General features: G+C 35.5%; 1 protein-coding gene across 4 annotated transcripts in view; it reads right to left on the bottom strand.

The window, feature by feature from the left end:
* The window catches only part of SPAG16 (sperm associated antigen 16), a 336494-nt gene that overhangs the window by 273045 nt on the left and 36605 nt on the right, over positions 1–26844 (bottom strand). For 2 of the 4 annotated variants that reach the window (XM_088135583.1, XM_088135582.1), the window contains 3 exons: positions 13970–14068; positions 12991–13118; positions 1546–1683 (listed from right to left, as the gene is read on the bottom strand). In XM_088135583.1, the coding sequence (XP_087991709.1) occupies positions 1546–1683; positions 12991–13118; positions 13970–14002 (299 nt within the window). In that variant the 5' untranslated portion in view covers positions 14003–14068. Of the gene's footprint in view, positions 1–1545; positions 1684–12990; positions 13119–13969; positions 14069–16747; positions 16795–22246; positions 22766–26844 lie in introns of those variants that run through there. The other 2 variants (XM_088135581.1, XM_088135584.1) reach the window with 2 other exon arrangements.

Below are 26844 nucleotides of genomic sequence, written 5' to 3' on the forward strand. Positions count from 1 at the left end.
CCAGAAAATTCTGAAAATAGAATTTGAATTGAAACCACAAATATGTTTATAAGGTATGACCCCAGACAGCACTAACGAAAAGCATCACAATTTACTAAAATAGATGCTGACAGCAGCAAGACTCAATCTAACACAACACTGGAAAAGAAAAACCTTGCTGACAATACAAGATTGGGAGACCAACACTGAAGAATATGCAGTAATATAAAAATTGACTATACATATTCATAACATGTCTAACTAAATCCAACCAGAAATTACTCCCTTATATACAACATATTATGAAGCAAGGCAAGCTAAGACATTTAGAATATGGTTTTTGAAGAAAAAGAGAAACTTTTAAAAATAATTAAAATGACTTAAATAGAAATGAGCAATAATCATAGGTGTTTAAAGCATAATATATAAAAAAGTAAGTAGCAGTTAGCAATAAGGGAAAAAGAAGAGAAAAAAATAAAAGAGGCAGGGTCTATTTGAATGCTTTTTCTTATAATGTCTTTTATTTTTTTATTGTAATTGCTAAATCTCGTTTGATTTTTCACTTTAACCTTCATCTTAGTGCAAAGCTTATGCAACAGTAATAATATTAACAACAACAAAAAAGATAAATAACATAAATGAGTGAGGGATTACAATGTTATGTATATTTTTTATCTATGTATATGTATTCCTTTCCTTCTTTTTTGTTCTTTTTCTGCTGTTTTTCTACTTAATTAATAAAAATAAAAAATAAAAGAGAGGCAACCATCTGGTCCCATGATTATGTGACAGGTGAGAGTGCCAAGGCTGCATCTGGAACCTCATCTTGGATAGGCTAACTTGGAGGAATGGATTGGAATGTTTAGGAATATTAGTTGATCGACAGAAACCAAATTAGGGTGAGTGAAAGACCCCAGTTTATAAACAAAAGTCATGTAAGCGTGCTAATGTTATGAGCCTGTCACAGATTATAACCCTGCACAGGTTATAGAAACTGTTCAGATTGGGACCCAGCAAGAAGTTTCTCCCAGTGGTTTCTGGTCAACCAATATGATCTAATAGGGAAGATACTCCTTGAGGCTCATCCTTGAGGGACTGTCACTATCAAGAACCAGGAACGCATGCCTTTTCAGTAGTAGCCCCTCTGCTTTGGAATAGTGTTCCATTTAAGGTCAGGTCAGCACCAATCCTTCTGGCATTCAGGAAGGCTGCTAAGAGTCCTGGATGTTCCAGAAGGCCTTGGGAATTCACTGTATGGCAGGTCCCCTCCCTGCAGTAGGCAATTACTGTTTTGGGCGGGGGGTTCTTTGTTTTTATTTTTAATTCTCTCTAGCTTACTTTTGTATTATTGTAAACCACTCAGAGCTTTTATTGAGTAGCATATAAATTGCAGACATAAACTTGGGTCTTGATGTATTAACAGATACTTGACCCACTCTCTACTGGATTGCAAACATCAACAGTGTCATTCAAAACTGATCACCTTCTAAAATCTGGTGTCAAGAATCTTTCTCTTGATCCAAATCCATAAAAAAATGTAACATGGTAACAACAGTGAGAACATACTTGGCTGCAAATTTATAGCTTTCCATTTCTTTTTTCAAACATCTGTTTTCCCTCTCCAACTGTTGATTGCAGGTATAGGCATCTGGAACAAATCCAACATCTTTAGGTTCAAGCACACCCCTCTGCATCAATTCATACCTGAAATTAAGCAAATGAACTTTAGTCTTTTTTTTCCCCACTCTTCTTGGTTATAAGGATTACAAACACCATGAGCAGGAATATTTATCCATAGCACAGCACCTTCTTCTTGACTGTGGGTTACTTTAAATAGGAGCCACTACAGTACTATATTACTCATGACTAAATAGAATTACCCCCTAAAATAGGAACCTTTCCCCTATACTGGGAAACTACTGTTATCTCTCATTATTTTTGAGAGGTCAAGGAGAGGAAAAGAACATGGGTGGGAGGTATCAATCAAATATCTTCAGAATGCAGTATTGTAGCAGTTTCTAAAAGAAAAAAAATAGACCTAATTTTATTGGAAATAAAGATCAAGCAATACATATTTTCGGAATACATATTTATTGATCCACAGCTTCCTGTGGACACAGAAATTTTACAGAATTATACTCTTTCTAGAGGATACCGTTTGAATAAAGCAGATAGGGCAGAAGATATTTTTGGTATGCTGATAGATCAGTAATTGGGAATAAACAATGCATTACACTTTTGAAAAATCCTGTAAAATGTATTAGACTAAGTAATTCTTGATCTTATTCAGCAAAATAGTTCTTAGTTGTCTTAAGAAAGAACATAAGCTTAACATTAATTTGGGACTAGACTTTGCAAAAGCAGCAAAACTGAAATAAATAGTAAATTATAGTATAAGGAATATGGGGAGGGATTCAAATCTTTTTTAACATGTGCAAAGGCTGCTTAATCAGATTTTGAAATAGCTCATTGAATACAAATTTTGGAATCTTAGTAATGAAAATATTTTTAGTAGTAATGAAGAGGTCTGGAACTATCATGAATCTGTACAATTCAGATCTAAAAGCTGGTTTTAGAAACATGGAAGATATCCCAATGAACTAGCCTAGCAGGAAGTATGTTGATTAGCACTACTTTAGGAGCTGATTGCCTATTCCCATTTACTTAACTATGTGTGAAAAATGTAATCAAAAAATAAAGTCATGATGCAAACTACTGCAATTTAAGCACTCTTTATAATCTGTTTTTAATGAGACTAGAATTTTATGCTGAGTTGAAATTTGTCCTTGAACATGAGACTATAGCTTGTTATTTCACTATCTGGTCCATGCATCAAAAAATTGAATGACATGAAATCAACACTAAGTAATACAAAACCACTACAGTGCATAACACCATCACAATATCACAGCTCAAGAAATTATTACTTATCAGACAATGAAAATTCACAAGCATGTGGATAACACATTCAAGCCATTTGGGGCAAAGTTTATTTGCCCGTGATCTAAGCTTTTATGAAGGACTACAGGTAGACTACACATTCCGAAATAATAATGTGCAAATACATAATAAATACACATTTATACACATTAACTTATTTGTTAATGCACTTTTACTGCATTAACAAATATGTTATTGCAGTAAAAGAAAGCCTGCTTTTCAAGCAAAAATTAATGCATTTTTAAACACAGGTAACACTATTTCAATTTTACTCAATTTCTAAGCAGACACTTCATTTTTGACCTACCAAGAAGCCCAATGTATGGGCAATATTTCTAAGGCACTTTTCTACTAATGTATCTAAATCCATGTATAACTCCTCAAAAAACATCACAGAAATATATAAGAATAATCTGTTAAAACAAACAGTAAAGGAAAAAAAAGTTAAACATCTGGAAATTTTAAAAAAATCATGTTATGATCAAAACTATATAGGATTGGAACATGTCTTTTTCCTAAAGGAAAGCTATTCTGCAGCAGAGCTTTTCTGGTTCAAACACTGCAAAAATTTATCTCAGCAGAATCCAACATTTCAGTTGCTGACTGAACTGCAAGTTAAGGAGCCCCAGATTCAAAGCCTGCCTCTGTTATGGACTTGCTAGGCATACTGCAATCAGGAAAAACTGAAAGTTGACTATTAAAAAATGAAGGTGATGATATTTATTAAGCACTGCAACAATCATATATGTAACGGGAAAATTAATGGCAACCAAATAGAGCAGTCAAGATGAGATGATTCCCTCAAAAATGCAGTAATTCAGAGGAGTTGATGGCTTCACTTATCGACATTGTGATCTTAGTGACTAAGAATATTCAATGAGGTTGATTGTATTATGGCAATTAAAGCTATCAGAAAAAAAACTAGAGTTGATCCTTCAAAAAATAATACTTTTTTACATCTGAATAACATTGACAAAGATTTCTTCCTTTGTCCCATTCTTCCCTGAGAACAGTACAGATCTTTCTGTTTTTTCTGGTAGTACTCAGTACAGTACTGAGCTTGGCTGTGTAAAACTGCACAGAAGAAAGCAGAGGACAGTTTCAAACTTCACTTTTACTTCTCTTAAGGAATGGTTTCTCATGGGATCTCTATTCACTGTGTTTCTGGGGGAGTCTTGCCATCAGTACAAGTCATAACAGTTAGCTATCCCCCCCCTTTTTTTTAACAATCTAAAAATGTCTAGCTCCAAACTGCTGTATCTATTCTCTGTAGTTTGGCAAGTTTTTGCCTTGACTGTTTTTAATTACTGTCTTCTTTTTTTTCAAGGAACAAGCAACAATTAAGGAAAACTGCAGACATAACTATAACAATAGCTGTCAATCTTTTTGTAACCACCCCAAGATAATGAGGACACAATTTTGCATTAAAAGCTCCTATTTTTCTGAAATATGGCAGGGCATGATCCACAATCATGCCTGCAAACATTTAATTCAAAGAACAAAATCAAAGGTATTCTAAAATGAAATCATAAGTCTCCAAATTTCACTGAAGCTAGATAGGTTTTACATTTTCACATGAATTCAGTGTGCTAAAAATTCCCCCCATTCTGTTAAAAGCTAAAAAAACCCACACCCAAATCCAATACAACCATTCTTTAAGACTTGATCCTCCAAAGCTACCAAAAGCAACATTAAAAATTTTTTAAACTAGTGGCACATTATACTGCAGGCAAATCGGGCATTTGCCTAGTGCCCCACAAAAAGAGGGGGAGACCCTTTCCTGCCCCACATCTGGTATTAAAACCTAAAAGCTACTCCTGGAGATGGTGGAGAATGGGGCACCCACTGCACGTTCTCAGATATAATTACAATATTTTCTTTGTAATACTTAAAACATTATACTGAAAGGAAAAACTGATTTTAAATATCTAAATAAATAATCAAAAAGCTATGTTCAAACCATGCTTATAAGCAGATTCATCTCCCTGCCTAATTTAATTAAATATTAATTCTTCAACAGGTTTTCATATCTGAAAGGGCCATTTAATCTGGGTTCTTATACATGTAAATGAATACATTTTCACAGCATTAATTATTTGCTCATCCCATTAGTGTTTCATCACAGCATGGATCAGCTAGCTGTATATTACCAAATGAAAGATACTTGTACAGAGAGAAAATTAATAACTGTAATTTGACTTACATTAATGATTAACACTTTAAAGTTATTTATAAAATATGCACACCTATATAGCTGCATACTTTTTCAGGGTAAGGACAAAAAAAGAGTAAAACAAAGCATTTATAAAATATATATATCTAAATAGTCTTTCAATAGAATATTTACGAAAAGGAGTAAGAAATACTAAGTGGAAGAAAAATTAAAGGCCTAAGATAATAAATTGTAAATAAGCATTGCTAAAACTGCTTTACACCAACACCATTCACTATACCTCTCCTTTCATTTCTTTCCTTATAAATCATATCCATATACAGCTTTATATATTATCTTTTATTTTTTTAAACTTATCTGTCTCTTTTCAAAGTTTTCATTCACTCTGTTCAACCATACCTTTCTCTCAAGCCATGCACTCTTCCTTCACATATATGTTTTGCAATTTGATTACAATTCATTTTCTCTACATTATTATTTACATACAAGTTCAGTTTCTAAAGCCACCAACTCACAAAGTTATTTTGGGCAGTTTATAAAGGATTTAAAAAGACAAACAGATAAAATACATAAATATCACACCATAAAGATTTTGCCAGATGTCATTACTTTTTCTGTGGGCAAGTCTTAGTGGACATATACTGTATACTATATGAAAAACGTAATGCTGTTTAGAAAGTAAACAATGTACTTCTTTCATACTGGTCACTCACTTTTGTATCTGACCCACATTCATTCAGCATGTAAGGTTTACCCCATCGTCTCAGAGAAACTCTCATGAGACATGTGTTCAGCAGTTTACTCAAGCATAACACTCAAGCATAATGTAAGTAAGTACAGACAAAGCCAGGATTGGCTTGGCACGTCTTACAATGTATTTTATATCTTCCCCTGTTCCTGCGCTTTTCCCCGTTGCTTAGTTACAGATTATCCGCAGTAATCCCCCAACCCCCCCTCCTCCAAATGGCAGATTCAGCCTGGTGCTTTGTCTTTATGATTGCTGTCTATGGGTTGTGCTGTTGTTGTCTTTGTTGGTTTCCCCAGTTGCGCAAAGCCCTGAGTTCTCCATATTGCTTCGCTTCCGAGCCTCTGCACTTTCCTTTGTTTGGAGCGCCTGAGTTGATACAAAGTATCCACTTGCAGTTTTAGTTAAGCACCGCCACCTGCCAGTAATCAGTTCATGGTTTCACTTCCCCTTTTCCTCTGCTAGTGCCTGGGCAGTGAAATTGACTAGGCGAAATTGAGCATTGCTTTCGCTGTGCTGGCTGAATCTGACACAGCAGCCATTCATTCTTGACCGTCTCTCTTGTTCTACCACACATCCTTCTTCATTGCCCCTTTCCCACTGCATTCAACTTACTTTAATGTTTCTCCTGACATACTCAACTCTTGTGTCCGTATAGGAATGGACAGTTATTGAGTTTTCAAACAGGAACACAATATGATCCGCATACTAAAGTAACATATATTCTAAACCCCAAGTAACATACCTCTAATGTTACTCTAAGTATTTGTTAACACATTTAGCCATACATTCATTAAACTATCAAAGGAACCTCATACCTCCCTGCTCAGTATTGAACAATTCACTAGCATGCAATGTATTCTCATGCATGCTTTACTTCTATCATATACTGCTCTTATCACGTTAAGCCACCATATTTACACAGAACATTCCATAAGCCAACCCTATTTATAACACATTTTCTTCAAACAATAAACTACCTCATATTCATATATTGCTCAATGACTTGCTGAAGAGCAAACATATGTTCTCCATACCCTGTGTCCAGCATAAATCATACTGCGTTTGCTAAATTTTCCTCATTATCATAACTGATACCCTTTCAATCAGATTTTTTTTTCAAACACTTCCCAAGGCACACTTAAGAATAATCCCCTTGTTCATTCACTGTTGCTATCTTTTCCTTTAGGTAGTGACACAATATTCTTCCAATAGTCATATACAAATGCAGTCTTCACATAAATGTTAAATAAGTTGCACACCCACTCCAGAAGCTAACTGTAACTATAGTTTATAGTACAAACTATAAGTATAGTTTATAGTACATCTATAGTTGGCGGCCTTCAATACCATCAACCATGGTATCCTGGATTGGCTCTGTGGGCTGGGAGTGGGTGGCAAAGGATTGCACTGGTTCAGTTCCTTTCTGCAGGGCCAGTACCAGTCAGTGTTGATTGGGAGTGAGAGGTCCCACTCTCAACCCTTATTATGTAGGGTTCCGCAGGGTTTGGTACTCTCTCCACTCCTATTTAACATCTACATAAAGCTGCTGGGTGAGATCATTCATCGCCATGGGGTGAGGTATCATCACTTTGCTGATGATACTCAGTTAAATATCTCTGCCCTGACGAATGAAGTGATGTGGTTGACGTCTTGTCCTGGTACCTGGAGGCTGTAGGGGTTTTGGATGGGGGACAACAGGCTTCAGTTGAACCCTGGCAAGACTGAGTGGCTCTGGGTTTTTGGGCTTTCTGGTTCTGGGACTTTATCATCTTTAGTACTGGATGGGGTGGCACTGCCCCAAACAAACCCAGTGTGCAATCTGGGGGTCCTTCTAGACTCACAACTCCTGCTTGAGGAGCAGGTGGCAACTGTGGCTAGGAGGGCCTTTGCGCAGCTTTGTGTTGTACACCAGTTGCGCCCCTTCCTGGACTGTGGAGGCAGAGAAAAGAGCATTATGAACCAAGCCTGGCAAAATTCCCTCTATTCATTCTTTAGTATATTAGAGAAAAACTTCAGAAAGGTTGGTGGGAATAAAGATAAAATAAGACCTCTACGAATCCCTGACACTTGTTCTCTAATAATCAGCCTCTGTAAGCACTATCAGGTGATCAAGATGAACATGGGTCACCTCCCTATTCAAAGAAAATTAAACCTGGAACTGCTTCATATATGTCCTTCACTGTCTTGTGATAGAGGTTTCTGGACCATTCTTGCCATGTTATAAATGGCAATAGAAGAGAAGATGGAGAAGAACATATCTTACTGTATTGTGGCACATTTAGAGTATCTTCTCTAAATGAGTGATTTACTACTACTTCTTATTCTTATTCTTATTATCCCACTTTTTATATATATATAATTCAACGTGGCAACGATACCTAATACTCCTGCCTCCTATTTTCCCACATCAACAACCCTATGAGCTGGGTTGGGCTGAGAGAGAGGGACTGGCTCAAAGTCACCCAGCCACCTTTATGCCTAAGGGAGGCCTAGAATTCACTGTCTCCTGGTTTCTAGGCTGCCACCTTCATCACTAGACTAAACTGGCTCTTAAAGATTCTGTTTTGTTAGTTTCCTCTATTTCAAACTCCCCCCCCCCATTTTATTATATTGTTGTAAATCTTGATACATTATATTGTTTTGATACAATTATATTTGTACAATATTAATTCAAATTATTGACATTCTATTGTTTGGATAAGAGTATTAGAAATAAAGAAAAGCGAAATAAATATTCTATCAATATTAATTAGAATTTAGGATATCAATATTTCAAGCATAAAGTTATTTGACTTTCTTTCAAATATTTTTAATGAATATCTTTAAAAAAACATGCTTTATTATTATTTCATCTTAATCACTTTTATTGTAAACTGCGTCAAGATGTGATTGTATGGAAGGTGGCATAAAAAAACCTTCCCGCAATGGCTCTATTGTATCCTACAGAAAAGAGGAGAAGCTCCGAAAGAAACCAGTTTTTTAAAAAGAGAAGGGAAATCTTACAGAAAAATTTTGACAGAGTATTTTTAAATGCTCAGTGTATTTCAGAAATGTATTTCTTCTTCCTCTTACATTCTTTTGCTTTTCTAAAAAAAATAGAAGATAAAATCCTTACAAGTCTGCTGAATCTCTGTAAATGTGAGATTATCATCATATTCTTAATCCCAGATATTTCAGTGTCGGTAGGGAAATACAAGAATGTAAACTAAATAAGCCCTTTCATGGGCTATGACAGACCAGAAATTTGGACACTGAGATATATCAAGTCTCCCACTACAAGGTTCAGTGAATTGACTGCCTAATGTGAATATATGAGAAAACCTGTCAGTCTAGTTGTTAAACAAAGAAATGATGAGTCAAGCTTCCTTTTTAAATCTGACAGGATAAGTGAAAAAAGATGAATAAAGATAAACTCTTATTCAGACAAAAAGAAAAAGAAAAGCTCTGGAATAGGAACAAGTATAGGAATGTGCAATCCAACTGTGAGATTAGATCTAGAGCTCCGGAACTAGAATAGTCTGGTTTAGGTCATCCCAGATCGACTCGAGCCCCAATTTTGGAACAAAACTCAGAAACAAACTTATCTTTGTTTTTCAGGAAAATACAATTTGTTTGTTTGTTTGTTTTCTGGGCTTACATGCCTCTCCAACTGATACCAAGTCTGAGCAGTTTATATGCCTCATTTTTGTAAATGAGGTTAAAAATATACAAACCAGTAACAACACAATAAAATAGCACAAATCAAAGTTTAATATCAGAGATCAATAAAATAACTTTAAACAAGGTGAACTAGTATGGGGGATAAAGTTGACAAATCTCATGGAAATCAATATTGGAACTTTCAACCTATGTTCAAGAAGCTGTTTTTAAATACCCATAACACTGTTCTTTGGACTGAACATTTGATGAAATTTTAAGTAATTTATTAAAAAATATCAGTGAGGAACACTTCATTCAAATTTCAGACAGATACTGAAATGGGAAAGAGGTGCTCATATAGAATATACTGTCCTGAAGGAAATGGGACTGAGTTGACTGTGGTTGATAACATAAATTTAAGGAATTACAAATTGTCCTTTCTTTCTATTTTAGCATTGAATCATGTAGTTGGAAGGGACCATTTTGGCTATGCAGTCAAACTTCTTGTTCAATGCAGGAAACCATATTAAACCATCCCAGGGAGATGTCTATCTAGCATCTACTTCAACACATCCAGTGAAGGCAAGACGATTATCTTCACAGGTAACTTTTCTATTGCCAATTCACTCTCTTTTCTAAAATTCAGATGGAATTTACCTTTCTATAAATTAAATCTAATATTCTGTATCCTCCACTCTGAAATAAGGGAGAATAAGCTTCAGCTTCTGTACTGTGACATCTTTTGGGGTATTTGCTCTTTCAGTCTTTTCTGAAATCTACACTTAACAAGCTCCTTTGATTTTTCTTCGTAGGACTTCATTTCTAGCTCTTTTAATCATTCTTACTGGCCTTCTGAACCATTTATCAGGACCTTTCTTAAAGTATGGCGCCTAGAACTAGACACAGTACTTTAACTAAAGCCAAATAAAGGGGAGCAATTATTTCCTGTCCTTTGGAAATTATATTTCTTTTGATGCAGCTTAAGTTACCTTGACTCTGGTGACACATATTCAGTCTGTCAACTACTATTTCAAATTATTTTTTCTCAAATATAATTACAAAGCTAGATATCCCGCATCCTATATCTATGCATTTTATTTTTATTTCCTAAGTGAAGAACTTTGCATTTGTCTCTGCTAAAGTTCATTCTGTTAGTTTCTCTAATCTGTCAAGAACATTTAAAAATCTTATTTCTGTCTTCTAAGCAATTAGCTATCTCACTCAATTTTGTGTCTGAAATTTGAAAACCATTCCCTCCATCTCTTCATACTCTCTCATCAGCTGACTAAGTCCTCTAGGCATAAAAACAGATTCATCAATCTAAGTTAAGCAATAAAGGAAATAATTCTTCCGTGGTAAAAAATAGTTGTGAAAATGTTCTTATCTTTATTCAGCAGCACCGTGAACCAACATGAATTCAGGGTTCTAAATCTCCACCCTTAAGACTAATAATTATATGACCTACATAGATAATTCTGAAGATCCCTTAAGAGGAGCCATTTTCATGATAAATTTTAAACCTTTTTAAACATCTAAGCAGCACTTCTCTTTTTTTCCCATTTAGCCACCTTTTCTTCTCGCTTTATCTTCGCCCAATTTTTACCCCTACCCTTTTTCCCTTTTCTTTTTTTGCTGTTTCTGCTGGAAAGATGACAAGGAATCTGTGTGTGTGTGTGTGTGTGTGTGTGAGAGAGAGAGAGAGAGAGAGAGAGAGAGAGAGCAAGAGACAGACAGACAGACAGGCAGCCAGACAAACAGAGAGAAACAGTAGTTTGTGTTTTTATGTGAAAATGTGGTGTGATTGGTATGTTAAGGTGGGGGAATCAATTTTATAGGAGTGCTTTATTTTACAGGCAATTAATTTTAATTGGTAGCTAGTAATTCAGTTGATATAGTTTTCATCTCTGGCCTTCTCTGGGGCAGGGGACGAGGATGGGGGAAATATGGCCTTTTGCAACCACAACACATTTACTGAGGAAGAGGCATCTTCAAGACTGATCTTAGCTAAAATTGGCAACCCCAGGTTAACAAGGGCATTGCAGATGAATTTTATATATATTTATTTTGGGAGAAATATGTGAAATTGTGGGTCATCTTCCTTTCAATTAAATCTAGTAACAATTTTAGCACAAAGTTTTTTAAGGGATATTGTCAATAATGTTAAGTTTTGTTTCAAAATTTATAATAAAACATTTAAGGAGAAAGTTAAAGAGTAGTTTAACACAAATCTTATTCCCATCATGTCTAGAAAGAGAAATCAATAGTCTATACCAGTATATTGCCTTACTTTGTCTCCAGTTTGCATAACCATTGCGGTCTCTTAAAGCAATAGCTCTCTTATCAGTTTCAGATTTATAATAGAGATGATGAATGTACATTGATATAATTTTTAAATCAAATAGCTGGATATTATTTTTAATCCTTTAAAAAATCTATGGCTTGTTTGTAAGATATCCCAGATAATCTGTTTTATCCAGAGCTCAAGCACCTTCTCAACAACCTCCCCAAGAAATGGAAGAATGGAAATAGGTTGAAATTGTCCAATACCATTGGGTTAAGTGGTATTTTTGAGGAGGGAGCAGACCATTGCCTCCTTAAGTATAAGTAGAATCAACCCTTCAACTCAATAGTGAATTCATCACTACCGGAATCCAGCCACACGTCACTTCCCTGGAGGCCTTGACCAACCAGGAAGAACATGGATCTAATGAACAGGTAGCCAAACTGACAGCCATAGTTTCAAGCAGCTCAGACAGGGAAGCAGCCTTGCAGCAGAAAGCAAATACAGCAATCCCATTTGTTCCATAGATCCCAAGTTCACAAACAGAGTCTCATATTATCTGCAGCTCCCTCACTATAGAAGGCCTGGAGCTACCAAATGCTAATTTAATTTTCCCAATGGAGGAAAGCAGAGCTTTCTTCTGCAGAACTCTCTGAGTCTTCAAACAATATAACTACCCACACTTCTCTCCTAATCCTCCTTTTGCCATCCTTCCCCTGCTAGCATCAAGCTCTTCTGAATCTCTGAACTTCTAGGATCTACCTAACCTTTTTCCCCTTTGGCAGTGCAGGCACAGTGAACAACTCCCAGCCCCACAATTCCAACTGGCCATTTTTGCTGCTAAGTGGGATTAGGCTGGTGTTGCAATTCAGAGAGTCTTCTGACTCAGCAATAGTTTTATTGGTACCAGTTTTCAATTTTGTTTTGCACAGGGTTATATTAGCACTGTTTTAGACCTTATGATCCAGATTAACCATCCATTTTAGGATATGGAAGAATAGAACTAAATTTTAAGCAGTCGGGGTGGCTTGACTTTTAAAAAGGGTATTTTATTGGCTTGACATTTTAAAATATTGGTATTCTAATTAATGGCAGACTCAAAAATTACATATAGAAAAAAAAATCCCTAGTATGAAAGCACAGAAACAAAACCAAAAAGCAACATTCCAAGGTCCAAAAATGAATAGTAATTTGAAATACAAGATCCCCTATTTAATAAGAAAGCTTTACCATTCAGTTTGAAAGCAATCTAGTGTCCTGTTCATTCCCATTCTGATTAGAAAATTGCAAAGAAAGTCATCTACAACTTCAGGTGTTTCAGACAAGGACTGTTTAGTGATCTGGCCTGGCCGCTGAGCCTAGAAAGAAAAATTCAGGAGATGCTTTTAGAAACACCATCTGCCTCATCATTTGTTTCAGGAAAATATTTTTTAAATATTTTAAAACATTTTTTGAAATATTTTTTATCTTGTAAATTACAGTGAGATATATAGGATATATAGTTTATTTCTTATTATCCAGCTTATTAGAGTACCTTCACAAGTATAGTCATGAATTTAATTCAATGAATTGTGATTAAAATTTATGCTGCAACAGTCTGGAAGTTAACTTTGTCCAAGTGTGGCCAAACATCAAGAATTGTGTTGGATTCTATAATCTGAATTTTTAAAAATTTTATTCTCCTTTTCTTCACCTTCTAGTGGCCTCACCTTTTGTTCCTCTTTTTTTTTTATTCTGTCTCCTCCCCTATATGGCCCTCTCCTACAAGTCTACGTGGCACTAAATTAGATTAGATGATATTTTTTGCTACCATCATAATGTCTGCAGTCAAAACATAGTAGCCCTACTTTTTTTACTACTTTGTAGGGGGAGAATAGACATTATGTAAGAGTGTGGAGGAAGAGTCTGTGTTGGTTTGATGAGTACACATGTAACACTGCACTTCATTAATATATAGTTAGATTTTGTTATGGACATCCCTGAGAAATTCACACATTTGAGGGAAAAAAGGGGGAATATCAAATATCTATACGTCTTAGCCTTAATATAAGGCAATCTTACCCAGTCTAATAGCTCAACTCATACAAACTGCTTGTTTTCTCAAGTCAGCTATGCAGAATCTTGCATATTAAATCATTTTTATTACATTATTTATTATGAACTCATGCAAATTAACATAGCCTCCTATTTTGATGTATAACATACTTACCATAATTTGGGCATCAATGGTCTGTTCCTGCATTGTGTGTAAAGCTTTTGCCAGATCTTCATCACCTTCCTGGAAGCTAAAATCCTCATCTGCTGGAATCTAAGTCGCAATTATAAATATATATAAAATTAGTATGCTCACTGAGAAGAGGGGAAATGTTTCAGTGTTAAGCATCACAAACTCTTTTAATTTAGCAAGGAAAGGCAGAACTGAAATGGGGCTCATGTGCAGAAGGTATCATTCTGTGCATTTGTTAGAACCCAGCTTCAGTCTCTAGCATGTCACCCAAATAAGATTTAAATATCAGATCTGGAAAGATCCTTTGTCTGAAATCCCAGAAAGCAATTTCTAAACAGGGAATATTGCATTTAGGTAAGTAGAACCATGATTGGACTAGGCACACAAACCGTCTAATTTGTAGTTTGTTCACAATTCTAAAACAGCTCTTGTTCATTTCATCAGGGTAGTTAATCAAACCATAATGCACTTATGTGAAAAAGGAGATGTTTGAGGTAACCTGTGCAACCTGCTTTTGTCACTGACAAAAACAATTAGTGGTCAAAATCTGCCAGAAAAAACTAATGAATCTTCAGATCTCTAAAACAGATTTTAAAAACCATGCCAACTCTGGTGCTGACATAGTCAATAAGAAAGAAGTTTGTTTTAAGTTTTAAAAAGGATGTAAATGGCAAAGAAGGGGAAAGAAGTGATACTCAAAAACACCCCAAACATATTTTCCCTCTTGTCAATATTTCTTCTTTTCCCATAAGATCATTAAACTTGTTTCAGAGGTTTTTTAAAATTTTTACAAAAAAATTAAAACACCTTTGCTATTGGTGAGATATGGGTTCTTGAGTTATGTGGGGTTTTTTTACAGCAAGACAACATTTAAGTGATCCCAAAAAACTTAAACAAGTATTGCTAGTAATATTTGTCTGTTGCCTATAACATGTGAAGTCTATATATTTTTATTTATTTAATGAGTTTTGGAGTCTGCTCTTTGTGAATGCTCTTATTGATGTTGAGGTTTCAAGCTGCTTGTTAAATCATGTTACTTCTGTTTTTGAGCATGTTCTTCCTGACAGATTTCAGGCTGCATGCTATTTTTTTAAAAGAAAAGTCTTGGCCAAGTTTTCTGTAGATTGGATGGTAAGTAACAGTGAGCATGCTCTACTATCCACCTATTTTTTGTGGCCTAATGATAAAAAATAAGGGAGCAGGAGTATGCTTTGAGTTCCTAATGTTCCGAATTACAAACCATTTTAAAAAGTACTTGAGCTTGAATATGAAAAGTATTGTTCCATGTAGGAAAACAAACACTACTTGAGGTTTTTCCAGTTTTGTATGGAACACAGCCAATTTAGAATGTTCTAATTAAATATTCTGAATAAGGCTTTTTTGTCTAAAGCTCAAAACAAAATACATCTCCCCTTTTGCCCTGACGATCTTGACTCTTCTAAAAAGTCATGATCAACATGATTTTTGAGGAGGCTTGAGACCTGCTTGAATCTATTAAAAATAATTATCATACAGGTTGAAATTGGATTTTTCCATGTTATATTAGAAACAGTATTCATGATATCTACCCAGTAACCATTTGTCTATGAACAAATCCATAATATGTAAAGAACCTGAGCTCTGCAAGCTTGATATTCTCTGCAGTTGAATACATAAATATGATTCAGGAGTAAAATAGTATGAAGAATAGTATTTTTCTGGCTTACTTATCATTTTCTTTAGGGAGGAAAGATTTTTTTTTTACTGATTTTGAACAGAGATTGAGACATTCCCTCCCACCTTGTTTTCCCATGAATTCAATAAAATAAGCTTTACCCTTTGACTTGTCTTTCTTAAGTCATACAATTTGGTGAATTAATGACATATTAATAATAGCTTTCTGTTGGACAGACCCTGAAAAATTCTTGTTTATCCCAACTTTGGAAGTATTTAATTTGCAGACACTGAAACCAAGGAGGGTGTTTGACTTCCAGAATCAACACCAAATTGCTGCCCAAAAATGACATTCTGTAAAAAGAAATAATCCTGTTCATTTTAGGTTGGTCCTGGGCTCTGAAATCTGAAGTTTGAGGCATCTAATCAAAATTCTCATGCCTAATTACTATGCTAACAGGGAGACCCCAGGGCTCATGCGCCTCCTAATTTTATTCCAGAATTAATTTTTCCATTAATGAGATGGTATATCTTCCTTGTCCATCCACATTAAACTGCTCCAGTTTTGGAGCTGAATCATTCTAATTTAGATAGTGGCACTAAAATAATCATTTTAATAATGTGGCTTGGTAATAGGATTTAAGGTGGGAAATTGACAAGCCACCCATTTGTTGTCCAACTTGCATTTAGCATGTTTGAATTCTCATTAGCTTATCTTCACATATAAGAAAATTAATAATCTTTTGCCACAGATTTTGATTTCTCAATAATTTACTATTAGAGGTTATTAAAAATAAAATAAGAGGTTTGGCAATAATGATATTTTAGCAGCAGCTGTACTGGCTAATACATTTTTCCATTTCTTATCTTCCTGCTTCATATATAAGGGATGATCATTACTACATTGCTCATGTTCACAAAGTTTTTAAAAAGCTTTTCCTAATTAGATCAAAATAAATTCCAACTTCATAATACTGATTTTATACACAGAGAGAGAGCTAGAGAAGAGATATTTACTATTAATTTATCAAGATCTGATAGCAAGATCAGATGATGGATCAGGGAGATCAGAACATCCTATGCATAAAGTGCATTTTATGTTCTTACCTCTTCATACTGATAGTCATCTTCAGAACCTTCAGTTATTGTAACCTCTGCATGTTTAGTTAAGACTAGAACATGAAATTGTGTTGGTTACAACATGATTTAATATCATACCTGATACACATACATAGTGCTATTTTAATTATTGTTAATAATTAAACAATTAATATTGTTAATTCTAATATTAATTCACTAGAAGATTTTCTTCATAATTTCAGTGAATACAACTTTTCGTAACTATGGAGGCATAAATAATTTATTGATGTGAAGCATTATTAAATGGGCCTTCACATAGCAGCATTCTGCTCTGAACAAAGTTTTAAGAATTTGCATAATCTACCCTGGTCACCAAAATGTGAAATCTTTTCCCTGCTGCATTCTCCTAAGTTTTTAAAATCTTAACTGTAGTCCTTGTAGCAGCAGAAGTAAAAATTAAGATGCATTCGCTGTTCATGGCAGTATGATTTGCCCTGAAAGCAGCATTTCCTGAAATTAATATTATGTAGCTACATATTCATATCTCGCACTGTTCCTTTCCCTGAGCAATAGACCCATGATATATTTCTTTTTATTTCCAAATAACTTTCAGAGTAAATGAAAAAAATTAATGGGCTCACTTCAGAAAATGTTGGTATCTGAACTGAAAATGTTAACTGGCAACCACTATGACCACATTAATTAGCTCTTTTGCACAAGCCACAGGACATGAATAGCAATTGCACAAATAGTACTACTGAGTTTTTGCACAGCTTATTAGTACTGAAGATATGGTTTGCTCAAATTCTGAATTGAATTAGGCTAATTAAGGCCCAATTCAAGTAATGTCTTAATTAAAGTACTTTTCTTTTAAATCAGACCAAGCCCAAATTTAAATATCTCTAAAGCACTGATATTTGATTATGGATTCCTGAGGATGAAGAAATACATTATATTTTTATCCAAACATTCCGGATAGGAAAATGCCAGGGTAGGAAGAATTGAAGAGGAAATGGAAGCATGCATTTTTGTGACTGATTACTTCTTTTCACAATAAATGTGTTCACCAAGATTCTTAAATCACAGTGTTCTGGCAGAAAGATTTTGAAGTAATATATTTTGCTAGCTTTCTTTCTTAGAATCAGAGACACTATAAGCATTTGCTCAAAATCAACAGGACTCAAGGCTCTAGCACTGGGTATTTGCTGTAAATCTGGATGTTCAAACTCTTTTATTTTTGCTTTGTTCACTCCCCATCTAGCTCTACAGTTATGCCACATATTAAGATTTTTGCTGATTTTCAAGGAGAGATTGTAATTTTAATGTTTGAACTGAAATTCAGTTTTGTCCCACAAATCAGTCAGGCTGTTCGCCATTATTAGGGCATCAGTGCAGATACCTATTTTTTGCAATGGAGCTTACATGGGAAAATCCTCTAGGTAATGGTTCCCTCATACTTTGCAACCATTAAACAATATCTTTCTCTCATCCTCATTTTTGCAGCAATCATACGCATTTGTTCTTCACAACTTCTTTCATCTCATCATTCCACCAAGCGTCTGTTACCATACTTCCTGTTAACATAATTCTACACATTTCTGTGATCTTTTCAGTGTCTTCCAAACTGACATTTGCATTATTTTTCCTTATCTACTGTCAGTTAAATTAATCTATCTTCAAATATTTTTTGGTAATACCTTGGTAAATACCTTGGTAAATTAATCTATCTTCAAATATTTTTTCATACAGGACTCATACTGTCTTTTTCTGCAGTCTCTCCACTTCCATTTATTTTTCTTTCCCTTTTTCCCTTTTCTTTGATGTCCATTTTTTTTTTTACTCTTGATACTAGTAAGTAAGGGTCTGTCCCATGTTTAGAATTTTTAGTTATCTTTGTATCCTACACAATTTATCTAAATCTTTTGTCATAAATGATCAAATAATTCTTTCAGATTTATATCCATTCCTTTGCCATTTGTACTTATAAAAACTTATGTTTAAAACACATATTCAAAACAAACAGACTTTTTATAAACAGATACTCACCAATCTCATTCATTACTGGATCTCCAAATGGTCAAATCACTTTTTCTGTACTCTCATCTTGTTTTCACTCAATCATTCATGTCATCTAAACAGGGAATGTTTCCCGTGGATCACATTCATTTAGCATGTGCTATAATTTCTCTGAAAACTCATCTCTTGTTCTTCCATGATCACTTTTCACTATCATGCAAATATCACAAAACTACAGGTTTCTGCTTTCATATGTATTCATAATAATCAAGTAATATTTTCTGACATACATTTTCTCTCATTCATTCATAACAGTGCTTTTTAGTAAGATAGAGAAGGTGTAGACTTGGTCACCAGCCTTAGACATAGCTGGGATCTCTAATCTAGAGGCTACCTTGCAAGCCAACATACTGTTGCCCGCATCCCACCAATTCAAAGGTACTTGCAGTATACTGACACATATTCATATACACTTGAAATCACCATCTAATTGTTATTATTATTACTATTAGATTTTTTAAAATCCTGCCTTTTATATATTACTTAAGGCAGCAAACATATCAAATATTCCTGCCTCCTATTTTCTCCACAACAACCCTGTGAGGTGGGTTAGGCTGAGAGAGTGAGACTGGCCCAAAGCCACCCAGCTTGCTTTCATGCCTAATAAATTGATACCTGCAGAAAAATATGAGGCACTGCTTTTGGTTGGGCAAATAAACCAACCCTTAAACTCATTTCCCAAATTCACAATATCTTTATATGTTTAGGAGCAAAGAACCTACGGTCCTATCCCCAACTTGTCTGTCCTTGGCACTTCAAGGTTGATAGAAATGAAGACAATCAAAGGACAGCTTCAAACTCATTTGTAAGGGAAGCAGAAACAGTGAAAACTATGTCAGAGGAAATGCCCAAGGATAGAAAGATAGCCCAGGGTAGGAGCCTGAGAAACTTGCGGGTGGCTATCCTCAGAAACCTGAGCGGGATAAGGAGGACTGCTTCTCCCTGAGGGTATCTGCCCATCCTACTAGGTTCGATAGGGTGGGTGTGCTCCATGTCCCCTCCCTTAAATGTTGCCATCTGATGGGACCTTGAAGACGTGCCTTCTCCATGGCCACCTGAGCCCTTTGCAATAGCCCCCCACCTGAGATCCAAGGGATCTCTACTCTTTTAGCCTTCTGGAAGGCCATGAAGACCTGGCTCTTCCCCCAGATACTGGGCTAGGATGGGGGTTGAGCTGGGAGGCTATTTGGTCTGGTGCCTGGGGAGAAGGTACTTTTGTTTTTATCTTTGTTTTTATGGGTGGTTGTGAGCTGCCTAGAATCATTATATGAGCTAGGCAACCATATAAGTCCTGTAAATAAGTAAATAAAATAAATGAAAAGCAGCAGAATCTAGTTAAATCATAGTTGATCTGACCAGATGAGTTAATAAACCTGAGTGTCTATATTTCTGTTTGGCATTTTAATGGTTAATTTAACAGGGTTATTGTTTACTATTCTGTAAACACACATGCAATTCATTTTGTAAGTATATGCATTACCCTGAATAGCAATGTCCTGGGTGATAAGATGGAGGGGAAAGAAGATTACTTTATTCTGACTGGCAGAATAAAGGCAGAAACAGCTGAGGGCTGTATTCGTCAGGTCAGGAGAGATTAGGAGTACTTTTGAAAGTTGACTCCTTGGCCATACTCCCCTCCATTGATTAGAATCCAGGTTGCCTGTCAGCCTAACCTCTAGTCTAGTGGCGCTATGCCATTCTAGTTTAACATTTATCATCCATGACTCATTTGTGGAAGAGGAAGGAAACCTGGTATGCATTTCTGAGTCCTGAGTGGAAGACCAGATTGGAATTGTTCTGACCCATTTATGTCTATCTGAATATTCATTTATAGTATTAGAAAAGAACAGAGGGCAACAGGGGGAGAATGACTCTCGTTCAAAAGGCTTTCCACTCAGATGCAGAAGTTAAGCCTTTGAGGATTCAACTGATTTACCATCTACCTATTTGCCAAGCAGCCTCTCTATAAACTGCTGCAGGTTATCTTGAATGTAGTTAGAGACTCTAGGAAAAATGTTTCTTGGAGATTTCATCATCAGGGCTGCACCATCAGTGTGAACCTAGAATTCCATAGCAACCATGACAACATGTAGCTATTTCCACATATCACTGGCACAACATATACTGTAGAAGATATATGCTTGCTTTGACCCTGAAATATAAGGAGGATATGATGAAACTGGAAGGGTTCATCACCATCTCACTGTCACGATCAGAAGTCTGGATTAATAATTATCTTACCTGAAGGGATGAAAGGTCCATTAAGATAGCCCACCCACCCATTTGCTGAATCTTAAAGAATCGAAAGATCTGCTGAATGCTCTGCGAGATTTTCCAAGAAACAAGCTTTGCAATTTGAATAACAAACTAATGCAGAAAAAGTGAAACACACATTCTTCTGCCTTATCATATATGGTAACTTTACCCAAAGGAAATGCCTGAAGCTTCAGTGGAACTCTTTTACTCCTTCCATTACTTCACCAAAGCAGTAAAAGAAAAAAAGTGAACTTGCATAGTACTGGACTGCACATTACTGTAAAATGCCTTTAATAGGTGTCATAGAAACGACTGCCCCCTCTCAGCTTTTATATGAAAAAGCAGTCTTGAAAACCTGAAGGAAAATGAATGAGAATTTTTTTTTTAAAAATTGTAAATAGTGCAATCTATTTACCTACAACAGGGTAGTTGGTAGGTTTTAGGAAAACTCTCCTAGCTTGTCAGATGTTATACAACTCTATATACAAATTAAAATGTTCATCCCAGGGGGAAAAAAAACTAATTTGTCATAGAAAGAAAACTAAAAAACTAAACAAAATGAAGAAAACTAATTATAACTATTCACACCAAATACAAATACCAGAGGGACAGGAGAAACTGTGCTATTTTAATATGGGCATCATTTATAGACTACACAAATTGTAAATCCACCAATAAATGCAAAGTTGTAATGAAAAGTAATTTAAATAAACGTGCCAGGTGCAACTATTGCCAGCCAAAGGATTATACTGTTACCTTTTAAAATCTGTATATTTAATGCAAGTAAGATCATATTTTCTTTCTTTTTGTTTATGTAATCTTTAATATGTAAGATATTTGGATATTACCCTCTTTTACCCCTTTATAGAGAGGTAAATTGTTTCAAGATACAAACAACACAATCCAGTTATGTTTCTACTCGGAGTAAGTCTCACTAAATTCAGTAGGACGCACACGCACTCCCAATCAGCTTGCATACAACCGCAATCACAGAGCCAAGCCTTTATCCATCTAGTCAGAGATCATGTCTTGAGTCTTGTTAGATTTTCAGAGCAAAGAGCGAGATTTGGGGACGGCTGTCTTCTCCTCCAAACCCGCTGAGACCCCCCGCTTCCTTCCTTTCGCCTATGCAGTACGATTTGCTGCTTTCCACCCCGCCTCTCCAGGGAGGGCGAAGGAAAAAGCCAAGGATACGCTGCAGGCAGAAGGTGCTTTCCGCGGTGGTCACAGTCGCCGCTTCCTCCATGTTGGCCTCCCCTCCAGCAGCTCCGCCCCGACGCGTTCTTGGGTTGCCCCGGGTAACCGCTCGGCCACCCTCTACGGGGACTCGCGCTGTCAGTTTAGGAAGACTGGCGCGAACCTACGTTAACCGGATGATTGGCGGGGTGCTGAGGTTGGCGCCGCTCTGTCCTCGCCGTCTCGGTGGTCAGTGCCCTGGAGGAGACTTTTCATTGGGGTGTACTTTATAGGCGAAACGCGGGTCTCTTCGGTTTGAGACTGTCGCCTCTCTCCTCGCTGGAAGGTATCAGGGAGGTGTTCTTGGCCCGTTATCGGTTGCTCCTCTGATTGAATCCCCCCATCAAAAACAAACCAACAGTTTTTAACGCTCACCCAAACGAAACACATCAAAGTCTTCCCCAGAATCCACTCGTTTTTGGCATGCGGGGAATGTTTAGCACCTTGTTCAGCTACCTTCATTTCCCTCGCACTGAAGGGTTGCAACCCGGATATTGTTTCATTATAAGCGGTATATCCAAATGAAAAATCCTTACCTCTAAAATTAGAAAAGCTTGCTTCTAAAATTCTTCAAATTAATTACCTAGCTGTTTGAATGCAATCGTTGCTGTCATTTCGTTTTCTCATATTGTTGCAATCCATTCAGATGTAAGATTTTTTTTTTCTTTTTTGTGCTAGCTCTGTAAGTGTTACAGGCCGTGATTTTTTTTTTTTTAAATAAACCTTCCCAGGAGGAAGTAACCAAATCCACTTCCATAAGACTGCCAAGAAAACTGTGTGAGTGCAGGGCAATTCAAAGTATTGCTAGTAACCTTTAAACTGTAACAAATTTGTTCATTACATAAAATAATCTGGAAAGCTGTATTATTTATTTTGCATCCTGCCAAGATAGATTTCATGGTGATGTATAAGAAAATCTTTTTGTGATAGTATCCCAAACGTTGAACTAGTTTCTTTGGTGAGCTTCTTTAGTTGCTGCTTAGCAGTCTTTAAATTAGCCACACAATCTACAATGCTTCATGTATTGTCGAAGGCTCGGAGGCTTCCAGCCCGGAAGACCCACACCAGCCATACAATACTTCATGTTTAACAATTGTTGCAGCTGACATCAGTTCATACTGTATCCACAGACGTGCATACCCATCATGTTATTCCCTTTGGGGATAACCAACAGCATGCAGAGTACAGAAAAGGAACATGAGCAGTATGCCAAAGAAATCCTCACCTCTCTTTTTCAGGATCTCATCAACTCCATACAAGCACAGCTTTTTTGGTCTTTTCCTTCGTCTCAGTCCATTCCCTCTTTTATATGTTTGTTTGTAATTTTATTTTCATACATTCCTTCTATATGACCAAAGCACCTTAACTTATTTTTTCCTACTTTTGATATTCAATCCACATTTATTAGGAAGCTGTTCATTCTTAACTCCCAGACACAAAGGTTCCTCATTCCCACAGCATTTAACATACTTTTATGTTTCTCTAGACATACCCAACTCTCATTTCCATAATGTAAAGTAGGCAGACACCTGCTCTTTCACACAGACATTTTTTATCTTTTTGATGTTCACTTCTCATAAAAGAGCACATGCTACCCACTTCCACTCTGCTGGCATTTGGCCTTTTTAATATTTCTCCATCCATTTCCCCATCTTTAGTAAACATTCTGCCAAGGTACATATTTGTCTACTCTAATTTTTCACTCTAATTTCATTTATATATAAATTGCAATTGTTCACAATGGTAAGTGATAAAGACAAAATAAATACAGTGAGATGATTGGTCATATAAAGAGAATAAATGAGGACTGAATTGCAAAACAATTATATGTAGAGTGAATGGGTTGAGAAGAAGGAGATGACAAGAAAGTTGTGATTGGATGGAATTTATAAAGTGAGAAGAACACTTTATGAAGCAGTATATGGATGTGGCAAAAACAAGGATGGCTTGTAAGGAAAAATGGTATGGAATGGAGTAATGAGTGGTATTGGTGCAAACTAATTTTAGCTATATTTCTTCTTTTTTCATGCCTTTAACTTCTTTGGTTTACTACTTCTTACTTTCTTGGTATATCATTGCCTTTTCTGAAATTTGCTATCCTGTATTAAGAATTCAACTCATCTTGTATATGTCCCATATTCTGAGAATTAGTATTTAAACAAACAAAATTAGTTTTGTATTCTTTTGGATTTTGCATTGAATAGTTTAAGAGTCTCCATTATACTGACAATCCCACTTCCGCAGTGCATGAGTCTGTGAATTTATTTATTTATTTATGTTTGTAACTCCCACTGAATTCACTTTAACATCTCCCTGACCAAACCCGCCGCACTTCAATAATGGACATTTTTACCAGTCCTTGAGAAATCTATCTGATCTTGTGCCAGTAGTCCCTAAGGCATATAGAGGAGGTAGAAAGAGGTGCAGGTCACCAAGGAAGCATACAGAAAATCTGGTGTTGTAGAAATCGTGTCAAGAAAGCTAAAGCTCAAAATGAGCTGTGATTGGCAAAGGAACAACAGAAAGGACTTCTTTAAATACGTTGAAAATAAAAAGAAAAGAATCTGTAAATCACCTGCTCACTGAAGATGCCTTCAAAATTGGGGAAAAGGAAGATCCAGGGAACTATAGCCCAGTTGGTTTGATAGCAATTATTTTATTTATTGACTTATTTACTGGGCTTATAAACAGCTCCAATAACAAATGACTGAGTGGCCCAACCTTTGTTTTAACATTTGGATTTAAAATATACAAATAAAATAAAATATTGATAATATCATATGTCACATGTGTATATCACTGGAAATATTAATCAAATAAACCAAGAAATTCCACTGTCAAAGGAACAATATCACAACATTCCAAGACCTGCTGGAAACTATGTTGCAATGGCTAGCTGCGGGAATATTCTAGAGCAGGCCATAAAGACTCCATTTAAAGAGAGGCAACAGGCTGTTGTTTATTGGATATAGGCAATTATCTTCTAAGGATGCTTGAATTTCCTGCACTGGAAAGGGTATTATACTCAATGGCCAAAATGGCCTGTTCCATATTTGCAATTCTATGAAAAACAAACAAATCTGGTCATAATTTTTTTAGCTTGTGAAGTTTAAAAAAATTAATAAAATAGATTAGTTTTGTTATTCTGGGGAGAGATACTGTATAGGGATGTTCAATATATTTGTGTTTCCCCTCAAGATAGACAGAAAGATAGATAGATGAACCTGCATAGATCATGTGTACTGTCAAGTAATATTCTTATATATTACATTTGTTTTCTTTTTTAAAAATAATAATTTTATTAGAGTTTACAGGTACAAACATAAAAGACTAATACAAACTAAAGAAAATATAGAAAGTAAAGAAAATTAAAAAAGAAATGCAAAGAGATAGAAAAAAGGAAAGAAAAAAGAAAAAGAGAATATATAAAAGATGACTCTCCCGTCCCTCTGGAAAAGCAATTTCAGTAACTTAACACCTTCTCTAGTATTTCAATAAAAGAAAAAGGATCTCTTCTTCCCATAACTCATCCCTTATCAATAATCAAAGTATAAAAACTCATCATTCAATCCTAATCAACAAAAGTCTATTAAGAGCTACCAAAAATAATAACATATGTATTTTAACCTTAATCAAAAAAATCCATTTTATAATCCAATTCATCACTTTCTCTAAGAAGTAAAGCAAAATAAATCTCTCCCCACTAATAAACAGATCCTTAAAACCTCATCATTCAGTCCTGGTCAAAAAGAAATCCCACTGATAGCTACCAGAAACCACAATGTATATATTTGACCATAATCAAATAAATTTACTTTGTAAATCTTCTGTTTACTTTTAAAAAGCTGGATTTTTAATACTGTCAGATAGTGTACCACAGGTTGATTTTTTTATCATTTTCTCTTTGTTTCCTTTCAGGAACAACTTCAATAGTTTCTCTTTGTCTCCTCTCAGAAACAGTTTCATTGATTTACCACATTCCTTCTGTAAATCCCAAATAAGAAGGCCTTCCAAGTCACTCTTCTGATCTATTATTTGTGTGCCCCTTTAATTATTATAACATCAGCTAATTTCATTTGTAAATCCATTCTGGCATCTTTTTCTATTTCACTCTTATAATCAATTTTCAAATCCACAGCATCTTTTTCCATATCACTTTTATAATCCGGCATTTTTTTAAACTTCAAATCCACATTCAAATCAGCCTCAATCTCTGTTTTGTCCAATAAAATCCTTTGTTCTTCTATATCCTCTGTTATAATATCAGACAATCTTGTGAGTAATTTCTGAGTATATTGTTCTCAAACAGCGTTCATTTCTTATATAATCAAATAATATGCTCCATTGTATTAGTGGGTCTCTTCTCCTTTAACTGTAACCGTTTGTTTTCTCTGGTTCCCTCTAGACAACTTTCAAGTCTCCTCTTATCATCTGTTTATTTTCCAGTCCACAAAACTTTCCCATGGGAGGATTTCTTACAATTAATTTTAGCAACTTCATAAATTCTTTTATAAATTTTTAAACACCCCACAGGAAATATTCTTTCAAGTCCATCT

The sequence above is a fragment of the Python bivittatus genome, unplaced genomic scaffold (genome assembly GCF_059951505.1).
Source record: "Python bivittatus isolate LINGU-HERP-01145 unplaced genomic scaffold, Pbiv_v1 ctg000200_np1212, whole genome shotgun sequence".
Lineage (NCBI taxonomy): Eukaryota > Metazoa > Chordata > Lepidosauria > Squamata > Pythonidae > Python > Python bivittatus.